The sequence below is a fragment of the Vicugna pacos genome, unplaced genomic scaffold, assembly GCF_048564905.1.
Source record: "Vicugna pacos unplaced genomic scaffold, VicPac4 scaffold_21, whole genome shotgun sequence".
Classification (NCBI taxonomy): Eukaryota; Metazoa; Chordata; class Mammalia; order Artiodactyla; family Camelidae; genus Vicugna; species Vicugna pacos.
Genome location: NW_027328742.1, coordinates 10,890,255 through 10,905,567, shown reverse-complemented (window position 1 = coordinate 10,905,567; position 15,313 = coordinate 10,890,255). Strand labels below are relative to the sequence as shown.

Below are 15,313 nucleotides of genomic sequence, written 5' to 3'. Positions count from 1 at the left end.
TTAGCCGCAGTGCCTCCGGCCCCTCCACCACTGACCTCTTTCGCTGACCGCACCACGCCCGCGCCCAAGAGCAGGCTGATTAAATGGCTTGAGTCTGAGGAACGTGGGAGAGCAGCGGTCGCCCCCAGGCTAGGCCGTTGGGGACACGGGAGAAAATCCTCTGGCTCACCAGGGGCACCCCAGTCCCCGGACCCTGTCCCCATCACTGTCCCCTGACTGCACTCCGCCTGTAGTGAGTGTGTCTGTCCGTCTGCCTGCCTGCCTGCCTGCCTGCCTGGCTGTCTATCTATCTGTTGGAGGAGGGGAGAGGCTAGTCTACGTCTGTGTGTCTCTGTGTGTCTATGTAATGGAGGAAGAGGAGGCTAGTATGTCTACCTCTCGGCCTATCTATCTCTCTGACAATCTATCTATGCAATGGAGGAGGCAGAGGAGGCTAGTGTGTTTGTCTATCTACCTAATTGAGGAGGAGAAGGAGTGTAGTGTGTGTGTGTGTGTGTGTGTAAGTGTGTGTGTGGGTCTGTCCATTTCTGTATTTGTCTATCTAATGGAGGAGGAGGCGGAGGAAGCTAGCGTGACTTTCCGTCTGTCTGTCTGCATACGCACCTAATGAAGTAGGAGGAGGCTACTGTGTTCGTCTAAGTGTCTTTCTATTGGAGGAGGTGAGTGTGTCTGTCTCTCAGTCTGTCTGTGGGTTTCTTTACCTACTAGAGGAGGAGGCTAGTGTGTCTATCGACTTACCTACCTGATTGAGGAGGAAGAGGAGGCTGCTGTGTGTGTGTATCTCTCTGACAATCTATTTCATGGAGGAGGAGATTGGTGTGTCCATCTACCTACCTAACTGAGGAGTAGGAGGGGGCTTCTGTTTGTGTGTGTGTGTGTGTTGGTGTGTGCCTGTCTGTCTTTGTATGTATGTATCTGTGTACCTATGTAATGGAGGAGGAGGACGAGGTTAGTGTATCTATCTGTTGATAACAAAGAAAGAGACTAGCGTGTCTGCCTATTTATATGTCTGTCTCTCTGTGTATTGGAGGAAGCCTCCCGGGACTCCATTGACCTGGAGAGATGTCAGATGCCACCCTGAGGCAGAAGAAGGCGCCCAGAGAGCTGGCTGAGGGGGACTCGGGAGGAAATCCACAGGCTTGCCTGGGCAGCTCCCGTCCTTGGCTGCTGCCCTCTCTGCAGCCGCCCCGCCCCCTACCCCAATCCCGGCCCCTGGGCATACAGCGCCAGCATACGCAGAAATAAATTCAAAATGGCTTAGACACTTAAACGTAAGACAAGACACCACACACCTCTCGGTAGGAAACGCAGGCCAAACAGTATCCCACGTACACCTCACCCATTTTCTCCTAGGGTAGTCTCCCCAAGCAACAGAAAACTCAGCAAAAATACAAACACAAACGGGAGCAAACTGAATTCATCAGCTTTGGCACAGCAAAGGAAACCAGAAGCAGAACTAAACCACGACCTACGAAATAGGAGACAATCTTTGCCAAACATGAGACTGACCAGGGGTTCATTTCCACCATATCCAAACAGCTCATCCGACTCAACGGACAGAAGACGACCCAATCCAAAAATGGGCAGAAGACGACCTCAGGAAGCAATTCTCCAGCGAAGACCCACCAGCGACCAATGAGAGGCACATGACAAAACAGGCCCAAGGTTGCTAATTATCCGAGGAATACAAGGCAAAACTACAATGAGGTGGCATCTCACCCCAGTTAGAGTGGCCATCATTCCAAAGCCCACACAGGACCAAGGCTACAGAGGCTGTGGAGAAAAGGGATCCCTCCTACACTGTCGGTGGGAATGTCCTTTGCTGCAGCCACTGTGCAAAACAGGAGGGAGGGTCCTCAAAAGACGGAAAATACACTGGTCAGAAGCTTTGGATCTCGGGGGCAGGCTAACAAGCTCCCAAAGGCCCGGCCTCGCCCCTGCTTCTGCCCCAGCTCGCCTGTGCCCCACAGGGTCCGGGGCGGCCTCCACTCCCAGGGCAGGGCCACCCGCGCGGGAAGGCCTCGCAAGGCCTGAGGGCCAGTCTCGGCTGGCCCGGGGCCGTCCAGCGCCCTCCTATCTCCCGGGGCTGCTCCCACTTTGCCAAAGCCGCCTGTGAGCGGCGGCCAAGAAAGCCGCGCGGTTCAGCCAGTACTAAGGAGGGGGACGAAGGCACCCCAACCAGGCCGGGGGGGCCCCGGGACCCGCCTCACGGTCCCAACCTGGACGCGCGGCCTGGACCCCACCGACGCACCCCTCCCCCCACCCCCGGGCGCCTCCCCAACTGCACAGCCCAGGCCTCACTCGCCGACTCCCCGACCTGCGCGCCCCCACCAGCGCCCCCTTACCTGGCTCGCGACGGCAGCAGAGGCGACAGCAAGCGGCGGGAGGCCGAGACCCCAGGCAGCCTTCCTCCTCCGGGAGCTGGTCCAGGAGCACCCAGCTCCCGCCCAGCTTCCTCACGTTCTGCGCGCGCCCCAGCGCCCCGGCGTCCCGGCGCCCGTGCGCGCGCGCGCACGAGCAGCTTTCAGCGCCCCTCCCCCTCCCGCCCGCCTGACAGCAGCATGGAGGCTTGGCTGCGACTCCAGCAGTAGGGATGCTGCGAGTGGTGGGGTCGGGCGGTGGGCCGGTGGAGCTTCGGGCGGTGGGGCGGTGGGGCGGTGGGGCGGTGGGGCGAGCCCAGCCCGCGGCCAGGGCTGGCCGGGTCCCCAACACCAACGCGGCCCCCCACGCCCTCCTCCAGGGTCCCGGCCCCCAAGTAGGACCACCACGGGCCCAGGGCCAGGCCTCACCCCACCAGCCCCACTACCACTGCTCGCCGACCCCCCACCCAGTCAATGCCTCCCCACCCCCTGCCACGCCCGGTCCCCGATCCACTGCACCCCCGACACAAAGCTGCTTCTCCTCACACCCAAATCCCGCCCCAGGTCTGCGCCCCACTCGGTCCTAAGCTACAGCCCCTGTAAACCGCGCTCACCCCTCGGGCCTCACCCCAGGTCCCCCCACCGTCCGCAGATACTCCCCTAACCCTTCACCTAGGAATGAGCCCCCACCCTTCAGCCGGGTCACTTCCGCTCCCAGCAACCCCTCCCCCTCACCCTGTCCGCCCTCATCGCCAGATCGCCGCACACCCGGAGTGCACCCCGAACCCAGATGACCCCCTCAGCCCTCTCCTCGCGAGAGCCGGGCGCTCCGGGCTCCGATCACCACGGCGACAGCCGCTAGACAGGGATGCCCCGGGCCCACGGCAGGCACGCAGTCCTGGCTCCCAGGGGCGCGGCCCCGGCGGCCGGGTGGGCGGGGCTTGAGGCCAGTCCAATTCCCTGCCCCACCCCCACGCCCCCATCCCACCCCGAAGCCCAATGCCTCCTCAGAGCCCATGGGATAGGTGGTCCCGAGCTGCACACCGCTCGCCAGTGGGCCTTGGCTGCTTGATGCTGGTGCGGGGGAGGGAGGGTGCAGCCTTAGCCCGGCCCTCGGCCCCCGGGATGGACAGCGGGCAGCAGTGGCAGTGGCAGTGGTAGTGGTAGTGGGGGTGGCGGCGGAGGCGGCGGAGGCGGGACAGGGCGGCTGTCCTGGGAGAGCAAGTCCACTTGCTCCCACTTCCCCCGCCGCCTGGCCTCTGCTGCCAGAGCTTGCTGGAAGGAGTTTCCCCCTGTCAGCCTGCCCCTGGGAGGCAGGCCGGCTATGGCCAGGGGGGCGGGGCGGCGGCAGTGGCAGCAGCAGAGCTGGAGATGGCAGGATTGGGGCTGACCCATACTACTAGCCAGGTACTTGCTCCCATTGCCCGCTGTCTCTGTCGCTGTCGCTGTCGCTGTCTCTGTCTCTGTCTCTGTCCCTGTCGCTGGCCCCGCCCCTGCACATTGACTGCACCACGCCCACCTCTCAGGAGCAGGATCACCTGAGGACAAGCCTCCAGGGACCCTGGGGCAGCAGAGACCGCCCCAGAGCAGGCTGAGGGGGACACGCGAGGAAATGCACAGGATTGCCTTGGCAGCCCCCGCCCCACGCTGCCGCCCGCCTTCTCTGCAGCCGCCCCAGACCCCGCCACCACCACTGCCCCCTGAGCACACCGCGCCAGCAACCCGGGAGCCGGACAACACGGACATGCGCACCCAGTGAACCTGGCGTAGCACAGGGCGCCCCCTGAGCAGGCTGAGGGGTCACGAGAGGAAATCCACAGGCTTACCTGGGCAGCCCTCGCCACCGCTGCTGACCCCTCTGCAGCCTCCCCTTCCCCGCCCCGGGCCACCATCCCCTCAGCGCACCGCGCCTGCCTCCGGGGAGGCATCCAACACGTAGACGTGCAGCCAGGGAACCTGGGGTATCAGAGTCCGACCCCAGGCCAGGCCAAGGGATCATGGGAGCAAATCCTCGGGCTTCTAGGGCAGCCCCGCCTCCTCTCTGCAGCCCCTGACCGAACCTCCCCAGCCTCCCATGACCTGGCTGACAAGGAGACTTCAATCCCGCAAACCTGGGGTGGCAGAGGCTGTCCCCAGGCCAAGGAGAGGGGGAGATGGGAGGAAACTTACCAACTCGCCAGGGCAGCCCCCTTAGCCGCAGTGCCTCCGGCCCCTCCACCACTGACCTCTTTCGCTGACCGCACCACGCCCGCGCCCAAGAGCAGGCTGATTAAATGGCTTGAGTCTGAGGAACGTGGGAGAGCGGCGGTCGCCCCCAGGCTAGGCCGTTGGGGACACGGGAGAAAATCCTCTGGCTCACCAGGGGCACCCCAGTCCCCGGACCCTGTCCCCATCACTGTCCCCTGACTGCACTCCGCCTGTAGTGAGTGTGTCTGTCCGTCTGCCTGCCTGCCTGCCTGCCTGCCTGGCTGTCTATCTATCTGTTGGAGGAGGGGAGAGGCTAGTCTACGTCTGTGTGTCTCTGTGTGTCTATGTAATGGAGGAAGAGGAGGCTAGTATGTCTACCTCTCGGCCTATCTATCTCTCTGACAATCTATCTATGCAATGGAGGAGGCAGAGGAGGCTAGTGTGTTTGTCTATCTACCTAATTGAGGAGGAGAAGGAGTGTAGTGTGTGTGTGTGTGTGTGTGTGTGTAAGTGTGTGTGTGGGTCTGTCCATTTCTGTATTTGTCTATCTAATGGAGGAGGAGGCGGAGGAAGCTAGCGTGACTTTCCGTCTGTCTGTCTGCATACGCACCTAATGAAGTAGGAGGAGGCTACTGTGTTCGTCTAAGTGTCTTTCTATTGGAGGAGGTGAGTGTGTCTGTCTCTCAGTCTGTCTGTGTGTTTCTTTACCTACTAGAGGAGGAGGCTAGTGTGTCTATCGACTTACCTACCTGATTGAGGAGGAAGAGGAGGCTGCTGTGTGTGTGTATCTCTCTGACAATCTATTTCATGGAGGAGGAGATTGGTGTGTCCATCTACCTACCTAACTGAGGAGTAGGAGGGGGCTTCTGTTTGTGTGTGTGTGTGTGTTGGTGTGTGCCTGTCTGTCTTTGTATGTATGTATCTGTGTACCTATGTAATGGAGGAGGAGGACGAGGTTAGTGTATCTATCTGTTGATAACAAAGAAAGAGACTAGCGTGTCTGCCTATTTATATGTCTGTCTCTCTGTGTATTGGAGGAAGCCTCCCGGGACTCCATTGACCTGGAGAGATGTCAGATGCCACCCTGAGGCAGAAGAAGGCGCCCAGAGAGCTGGCTGAGGGGGACTCGGGAGGAAATCCACAGGCTTGCCTGGGCAGCTCCCGTCCTTGGCTGCTGCCCTCTCTGCAGCCGCCCCGCCCCCTACCCCAATCCCGGCCCCTGGGCATACAGCGCCAGCATACGCAGAAATAAATTCAAAATGGCTTAGACACTTAAACGTAAGACAAGACACCACACACCTCTCGGTAGGAAACGTAGGCCAAACAGTATCCCACGTACACCTCACCCATTTTCTCCTAGGGTAGTCTCCCCAAGCAACAGAAAACTCAGCAAAAATACAAACACAAACGGGAGCAAACTGAATTCATCAGCTTTGGCACACCAAAGGAAACCAGAAGCAGAACTAAACCACGACCTACGAAATAGGAGACAATCTTTGCCAAACATGAGACTGACTAGGGGTTCATTTCCACCATATCCAAACAGCTCATCCGACTCAACGGACAGAAGACGACCCAATCCAAAAATGGGCAGAAGACGACCTCAGGAAGCAATTCTCCAGCGAAGACCCACCAGCGACCAATGAGAGGCACATGACAAAACAGGCCCAAGGTTGCTAATTATCCGAGGAATACAAGGCAAAACTACAATGAGGTGGCATCTCACCCCAGTTAGAGTGGCCATCATTCCAAAGCCCACACAGGACCAAGGCTACAGAGGCTGTGGAGAAAAGGGATCCCTCCTACACTGTCGGTGGGAATGTCCTTTGCTGCAGCCACTGTGCAAAACAGGAGGGAGGGTCCTCAAAAGACGGAAAATACACTGGTCAGAAGCTTTGGATCTCGGGGGCAGGCTAACAAGCTCCCAAAGGCCCGGCCTCGCCCCTGCTTCTGCCCCAGCTCGCCTGTGCCCCACAGGGTCCGGGGCGGCCTCCACTCCCAGGGCAGGGCCACCCGCGCGGGAAGGCCTCGCAAGGCCTGAGGGCCAGTCTCGGCTGGCCCGGGGCCGTCCAGCGCCCTCCTATCTCCCGGGGCTGCTCCCACTTTGCCAAAGCCGCCTGTGAGCGGCGGCCAAGAAAGCCGCGCGGTTCAGCCAGTACTAAGGAGGGGGACGAAGGCACCCCAACCAGGCCGGGGGGGCCCCGGGACCCGCCTCACGGTCCCAACCTGGACGCGCGGCCTGGACCCCACCGACGCACCCCTCCCCCCACCCCCGGGCGCCTCCCCAACTGCACAGCCCAGGCCTCACTCGCCGACTCCCCGACCTGCGCGCCCCCACCAGCGCCCCCTTACCTGGCTCGCGACGGCAGCAGAGGCGACAGCAAGCGGCGGGAGGCCGAGACCCCAGGCAGCCTTCCTCCTCCGGGAGCTGGTCCAGGAGCACCCAGCTCCCGCCCAGCTTCCTCACGTTCTGCGCGCGCCCCAGCGCCCCGGCGTCCCGGCGCCCGTGCGCGCGCGCGCACGAGCAGCTTTCAGCGCCCCTCCCCCTCCCGCCCGCCTGACAGCAGCATGGAGGCTTGGCTGCGACTCCAGCAGTAGGGATGCTGCGAGTGGGGTCGGGCGGTGGGCCGGTGGAGCTTCGGGCGGTGGGGCGGTGGGGCGGTGGGGCGGTGGGGCGAGCCCAGCCCGCGGCCAGGGCTGGCCGGGTCCCCAACACCAACGCGGCCCCCCACGCCCTCCTCCAGGGTCCCGGCCCCCAAGTAGGACCACCACGGGCCCAGGGCCAGGCCTCACCCCACCAGCCCCACTACCACTGCTCGCCGACCCCCCACCCAGTCAATGCCTCCCCACCCCCTGCCACGCCCGGTCCCCGATCCACTGCACCCCCGACACAAAGCTGCTTCTCCTCACACCCAAATCCCGCCCCAGGTCTGCGCCCCACTCGGTCCTAAGCTACAGCCCCTGTAAACCGCGATCACCCCTCGGGCCTCACCCCAGGTACCCCCACCGTCCGCAGATACTCCCCTAACCCTTCACCGAGAAATGAGCCCCCACCCTCCAGCCAGGTCACTTCCGCTCCCAGCAACCCCTCCCCCTCACCCTGTCCGCCCTCATCGCCAGATCGCCGCACACCCGGAGTGCACCCCTACCCCAGATGACCCCCTCAGCCCTCTCCTCGCGAGAGCCGGGCGCTCCGGGCTCCGATCACCAGGGCGACAGCCGCTAGACAGGGATGCCCCGGGCCCACGGCAGGCACGCAGTCCTGGCTCCCAGGGGCGCGGCCCTGGCGGCCGGGTGGGCGGGGCTTGAGGCCATTCCAATTCCCTGCCCCACCCCCACGCCCCCATCCCACCCCGAAGCCCAATGCCTCCTCAGAGCCCATGGGATAGGTGGTCCCGAGCTGCACACCGCTCGCCAGTGGGCCTTGGCTGCTTGATGCTGGTGCGGGGAGGGAGGGTGCAGCCTTAGCCCGGCCCTCGGCCCCCGGGATGGACAGCGGGCAACAGTGGCAGTGGCAGTGGTAGTGGGGGTGGCGGCGTTGGCGGCGGAGGCGGGACAGGGCGGCTGTCCTGGGAGAGCAAGTCCACTTGCTCCCACTTCCCCCGCCGCCTGGCCTCTGCTGCCAGAGCTTGCTGGAAGGAGTTTCCCCCTGTCAGCCTGCCCCTGGGAGGCAGGCCGGCTATGGCCAGGGGGGCGGGCCGGCGGCAGTAACACACAGGAGAAACAGTAAATCCAAGTGGTTAAGAGCCTGACCTGCGGGCAGACGCCGTAGTTTCAAGCCTGGCTTCACTGCTTACCAGGTGTTTAACAAGTTTTTTAACATCTTTGCAGCATAGATTTCCCATGTGTAAAATCACGTGTGTGGATATCTACCTTGTAGCATTATAAGGTAGATTTATGTTAATTAATATATTAAAATGCTTAGAATTGTGTGTGATATAAAGAAAGCATTCAATAAATATTATCTTTTGCTACTACAGAAGGTGTGCTCAATCCTATGTTTGTGTGTTTGTGTGTGTATACACATACAGATATAAACACGTATACACACATATACATATATATCCACGTACATACGTATTAGCATGACTTATATAATTATATATGTGTATGTGTGTATGATTTATAAAGCCTGTGTAAGCCTACTTTAAACCACATGAGATGGACAAGGCTCAAAATGGGCTGGAACATTTTCCCCCCATTACTTCCACTGTAAACAATTCCGGGCTTTGGTGAGGTGTTTGTGTGTGGGTGTGTGTACGTGTGGGTGTGTTTTGGACAGCAACTCCTGTTTGGAATAAGGCCGGCCAGAACCCTGTTCTTCCTCAACCTGTCCCGGTAACAGTCCAATCCGGCAGGAACCTCGATCTGTTTCTTTCTTATCACAAATACAAACAAACCCCTTCAACAAGCTAGTATCATAGAGTGGCGTGCTTCATCACTAATCCGCCCTTTCTGCAGTCCTGACTCCAAGGGAAGAATGCCACCTACCCAACCATCCGCACCAGTCAGCCAGTCCTGCAAAGTGCGGCAATGCTCAACTCAGCCCGGGTCGGCTCCAAATCCCCTCCCTCTGATTATTCTTTGGCCTTAAAAAAATTTGCCACTATTCGGGCTGACAGGAAGTTATGCTCTCAGCACCCATACCTGGTAAACATTTCCGCATATTGTAGCCTTCTTGAGAAGCCAAATTTCGGAGTCCGCTCTCTGCGTGCGTTTTCCCTAATTGCGCTTGCACTTTTGGAATGCCCGGGTCTCTGCCGCTCACAGACAGCGGAAAACGCCGGTGCAAATTGCGTGGGGGCTGCTGCCCGGCCCGGCCCGGCCTGGCGGCTGCAGAAGCCTGCGCAGGTCCCCCTGGGAGGCTAACGTGCAGGGTTGCACAGGAAGTCAGCCGGTGCTTCCAAACCCCTCTGCGACGCGCGACTCCGTCCCGGGCCTCCCGGGCGGGGCGGGGCAGGGCGGGACGGGGGGCGGAGGCCCCCCCTGCTGCACGGAGAAAGCCTGACAGGCATCACCGGCGCTCCTCTGTTCGGTCTGAGGTCGCCACGGCCTCGCCGATGCATGGGCTGCCGCGGCGCCTTTCCCGCGGGCGCAGCGCGGGAAGGGATGGGGTCGGGGGCGAGTGGGCTGAGCGTCGGGAGTGGCGCGCATCCGCGCGCTAGAGGCCCGGTTAGTGACACCGGCCGCTGAGCCCCTTCGGACGGGACCCACTCAGCATCGCGGACTGAGAAGGTCAGTCGGTGGCCGGTTTCCTAATGTGTATCTAGAAAGGCGCGCGGCAGGCCGGGTCGCCACAGGGAGGGCCGTGGCCAGAGGAGGGCAGCCGGGGGCGGGCCCGGCGCAGGCCGCCTGGCACGGTGGGCGGACCCGGGGCGGGGTGGCCGCCGCCGCAGTTGCCTGCAGCCACGCTCCGGAAGGCGGGCGGCGGTGCATGGCCCCGACGGGAGGTGCGCGTCCCGGACCCGGAGCTCCGCGCGCCTCCTGAGCGCTGCAGCCGCCTCTGCGCTGCGAGTCCTAGGCACTCCGGCCGCCGTCCCGCGGACAGGACTGCGTAGCCTCCTCTTGGGCTGGGATTTGCTTGGAAGTCTTCTTCCTGGAAGCGATGTCCCCCCAACAGGAGACGCTAGGGGGGCAGCCGGGGCGCTCCTCTTCCCTGACAGGAGTGTCTCGAATCGCGGGCGGCCCCAGCACCAAGAAGGTGAGGACGCCGAGCGGAACCCCGCGCCCGCCGCCGCCGCCGCCGCCGCATTCCAGGCGCGCGCCCTCTGCGCCCGTCACCTCCGTGGGGTTTAACGTTCGAAGCTCGCGTTCGGTGCCGTTTGTTCCAGACCATTCCCTCCTTACCCGCCCTCACGCCCGCGGCGCTCCCAGCACCTCCCGGCCTCTTCGCGTCTAGTCTCACTCGCTCCACAGAGGACCCCGCGGCAGCCCATCCACCGCGGCCCCGGCGGCCCCGCTCCCGCCCCCGGCGGGGGCGGGGGCCGGCAGCCGGGCAATGCCTTTTCCGGTCCCCTCCTGGTGCCGGCTCTCGGCGCCCCGCCCGCAGTCCCCCGGGCGATCACCGCTTCTTCACCGGGTCAGCTCCGACGTCGTTCAGGCCGGCGGCGTCTGCCTGGGCGCGGCTACCGCGCTGAGTAAGGTAGATGGCCGTGCTGCATCGCCCGCGGGACCCAACCCCTCACCTGGACCCCGCGGCGCGGCCGCTCCGCGTGATTTGATGGGGTCGGGGAGTGGGTGCGCGCCTCGCACTGCGCTCCTGGATGGACTCCGGGTCTTCGAGGCGGTGGGCAGCCTCCTAGGTGTGCTGGGGATGCTAACGGTCAGCGCCATGGAGGAGCCTGAGACCGTGCTGGGTGGGGCCGGTGAGCTGCAGCGGGGGGTCGTGAGGGCTGCGGTGAAGGGCCTTGGCCCTGCGCTCGGTCCTGGCTCCAGGAATCGGCGGGGCTGGGCAGGGGCCGGGTGTCAGTGTGGTTGTGCCGACAGTGCGCTTGATCCCTGTCAAAGCTCGGAGGAGGGATGCGGGCCACAACTTGCAGCGTACCATGCCGATAAACACAGCCGCCCTGTGGCGTGTCCATTACGATCGGGTGAGGTTTCCTTGGAACCGTTCCCTCCGCAAGTGCACGCGGCCGCGAGCGGCAGCCTGTGCGGCTTGGCTCTCTCTCCAAGTGATTGATTTGGGCGTTTCTAGCCTTGCCTTCTCTCGCTCCTCCCCTCCCCCAAGACCTTCTGCTAGTTGGCCATTTTTGCTCTGTGTCCTGGTGGTGCCCTTCCAGCTTCTGTGGAACCAAGTTGGGATTCGAGGGATAACTTAACTCTTCCTTAAGAAATGCCTTGAGGCATTTTATTTATATCTTTGGAGCCCTAAGGGACCGCGGAGGCTCCCTGATGTCAGAATCTTACAGCCTTTCATGACTCCTCTGACCAGGATCCAGATGGGCTCCAGGTCAGTGGAAGAGCGGCGAGATCCGTGCGTCCGTGCGCCAAGTTCAGAAGTGTGTGTGAGCTCCCAAGGACCATGACCATGTCAGCAAGCCATCTAGGTGTCGGTGAACTCGATGTATCGCTGTAGTGCAGGCTCAGCCTTTGATGTATTGAGGCTGAGGTTTGTCCTTGTTGCTTGTCCCCTTCAGAGATGCACGGATGGGGGGGGGGACTCACTAGGTTAGAGCTGTATTTGGGACGGTAATTGAATGTTCAGTAATTAGCATTTTAAAGCATTTTTATTCTTGTAAACTTAAGGAATTGGGAAAAATCAAATATTTCTATTCGTGAACAGATCTCTTCCTTTTTTTACTAACGGTAATTAGGCATACTGGTGAGGGGAGAACACATTAGAGGAGCTTGCTCATGTATCAGTAGTATTGTCCAATAAATGATAGGTTGCTTTGCATCTTAAGCCATTGTCCTAAAATGCTGTCCTTCATTATAAAACATAATGGGTTGTCTCGTTACCAATCCAGTCTTTTCCTTTTCCTTTTTTAAAAAAGTAAATGGATGTTGCCAGTCTGGTCTTTTGACAGCATTTTACTGCCTATAGAGCAGGAGTAAGGTTGAAGAACTGTTTCATTTTGCTTTTAACATTTTTTTTTCCAGAAAAGTGCGTCTCCGCCTGTTTCAAATATTAGTAGGCATGTCTATTTGATTTCAGACCCCCAGAGCAATAGAAAGTAATACTAATAAAAGATTATTTACAAAAGCATAGCTCAGAGAACACTGCCATTTACACTCATGGACCGCAATCTTCATGTATCCCAAATACTCAACAGACTGATCTTTTTCAGATTTCATCTCACCATTCTAGTGCTTGGTAGTCCGAGTGAGTCATGGGATTTATTTCTAAAAAGTCTACTATGTGGTTGTAATGTTAATTACTAGGATTTGGATCAATGTTGTTTAAATTACCAGTTATAATCAACATTTAAAAATGAAATAGAAAAGAAAATATTAGCAGGGTAGTAAGGGTAAAGACTGTTTTGTGTAACTTCTTTTTCTCTGTTTCACATCCGTATATGTATTTTGGGTAGGGATGTAAAATGTATTTCTTACTGAGTGGTCAGAATTTTTAAAGATAGGTTTATTGGCCAGACCACTGTATGGGATGAGTTCACTTGGCTTTTAGTTCTAGCTCTATTACTGTCTCAGTAATCTTGACAAAAATCACTTAACTTGTTTGTTTCCTCATCTGTAAAATGGGAATCAAAGAGATAATGCTGCAGCAAGTGCTTTGAGAAGCATACACAGTGGACAGATACATCTTTTACTCTATGAAAATAAGATGCTCTTAAATAATAGGCCTTAAAGGAACACGCCAAGCAGTAAAGCAGTAGGATCTTTCAAGCTAGTCATCCTGAGAGTCTGTGAATTCAGTGGTGTTACCAGTGCCTCGAATGTGGTTCATGGTCCTAGAAACTGTTGCCAAGGATGCGGTTTTGTACACTGTGATGAAATTTGGAGTGTGATGACCTAGGTTCAATTCTACATTGTTTCTGTCCTAGCCTACTGACCTACTGAACCTTTCAGTTTCCTATGTGTAAAATGAAAATAACAATAGTACCTAACGCCTCGAGATTTTGGGGGAAAATCGAATGTGAAATTGAGTGAACATTGACATATAATAAGCACTCAAAAGGTGTTAGCTCTTATTGTTTGTACTTAACGTGCATGTCTGTTGTAATTCATAGTACTATGTCCCAGTGGTTCAAGCCAAAAATCTAGGATTCATTTTCAGCTCCTGGCATTTCCTCACTCTATAGCAACCATCAGAAAGGCCAGTTGACTATCACTTCAAAACATGTCTTGAATTTCTCCACTTCATCTCCACTGTTGTCACTGTAGTCCAAGCCAAACCATCACCATCTCTCTTGTACCTTTGCAGAAAGTCCTTAACATGCCTAACACCTTTTCTCTTGCTCTCCCCTGACCCAGTCTCCATTTTGAAGCACCAGAGTGATCTTTTAAAAACGTAAATTGATGTTAATTAATGACATGACTCATTTTCTTATTTATGCTTTTCTTTTGGGTAAGTGATCGGTCTCATCACCCCAAAAGTATTTCTGTTCAGTGTGTAATTAGGAATTGAGTCTCTCTGGTTATACTGCTCTAAGGAATTATTAATGTGTACACTACACTACATGAAAAGAAAGGATTTTTACTAGATTGCTCTTCCTGTTTGCAATAAAAATTTTTGACTAGAGGATAGGAAAGGAAGTGACAAAGTAGGGGAGGGGACTTGGCAGGATGATCTCCTAGCCAATTCCCTTCATTATAAGGTCAGGGTCGTGATTTTTAATCAGAAGATAAAGGCAAGAATATTAAATATTGCCATTCTGTTCTGACTTCACTTTAAACATTTTTGCTTTATCCTCTTCTAGACAATACAGCAAAGTCTGTATAATTTGGTATTATTTCTTTCAAATAGGATTTTTAGTATTACTGGGTTGTAATTCTGCTAGTGAACGGTTTCATTGTTTCCCATAACTGGGCCTATTCTCTAGACAGAATTCTTGTCCTTTCTGTCCCCAGGACTGGACTTGCCCAAAATAAAGCCAGTGTACACTGTGCCAACTACCTGTCTCCTCAAAGCCCCTTGGTCAGTCTTTTCTTTCCACTCAGGAGCAGCTGACTTAATAGTCAGCCTCTGAGATTTTACTTTTTCATCACAGACACAGCAGTGTTGTGGTTTTCTGGATAACAAGATTGTCTTTGCAGGGGCACATTGGAGATTAATTCTAGTATTTGCTAAGTAGTGCAGAGACCTAACAGAAGTCAGGACTCTAAGTAAGATAGATTGATCTTTTAGTAAACCAGGAAGGGTTTGGGGTTTTTTTTTTTTTTTGGTTTTGTTTGTTTGTTTGTTTGTTTGTTTACTTTACACAAGGGGATGTATGTGATCTCACATTCTGTGGGCTACCCTATTTATAATACTGAGAGCCTGATTCCACTGAAGTTCATGGATCCCTCATCATCACTAGGGGAAAAGGGCAAGATTTCTGAATCCTCTGTTAGGGGTTAGAGGAGAGATGGGTTGTAGGAACCAGCATTACCACCTTTTAAAACCATATCACCCCCATGAACCATGAAAGCATTTATATTGGCCCTATGTTTTTGCAAAACATAGAAATGCCAAAAAATATGTCTTTGTTTAGTTACCAAATGTGAGAGAATGATTGTTAATTCTTTTATCTCCAAGGGCTCTGAGAAAGAGTACCATTTCTGGGCGAATTCTAGCAAAGAAGAGGCACCATACCCACTTATTGGTAAGTTTCTGTGAAAATATAAGATGGATTGTGTTTTAATTATAGTTCTAAATGTCTCAGAGAATTGGTCATATGGCCCTAAATTTAAATACTATTAAATAATTAATCCCATGTAATATTCACCTATTCATTTAATAAATACATATATCAAGTATGTCCTATGTGCAGGTAAATGATATCTCTTCATTCAAGCAACTAGTGGTGTAGAGGGGAAGAGAAATGTCAATTTTCCTTTCTTTTTTTTTTTCACTTTACAAACAGAACTATTTTGTCAAACCTTTTAAAACTTTCTTTCTAAGAGAAAGCAAGATGTGCTGGAATTCCATTTTCCCTGTATATTTATTTTTCATATTTAGTTCTTGAATCTCCTTTCCTTTTCCTACCGTTTGCCTCTATAGAAAACCTCCTATGATCCAGTCATGCCTCTTAATCTATCAGTGAGTACTTAACACTTGCCCTGTACCCAGATCTTTGCTAGGCATCAAAAAAGAAAATGAAATCAAA

The 15,313-nt window shown here is 56.0% G+C and overlaps 1 protein-coding gene across 1 annotated transcript in view; it reads left to right on the top strand.

The window, feature by feature from the left end:
* Nucleotides 1–10,394: 10,394 nt before the first annotated feature.
* LOC140694397 (rho GTPase-activating protein 20-like) overlaps nucleotides 10,395–15,313 on the top strand; it is a 29,559-nt gene continuing 24,640 nt past the window's right edge. Inside the window, exons 1-2 of the mRNA XM_072957659.1 lie at nucleotides 10,395–10,689; nucleotides 14,743–14,809. Coding sequence (XP_072813760.1) covers nucleotides 10,546–10,689; nucleotides 14,743–14,809 — 211 coding nt within the window. The 5' untranslated portion in view covers nucleotides 10,395–10,545. The remainder of the gene's footprint in view (nucleotides 10,690–14,742; nucleotides 14,810–15,313) is intronic.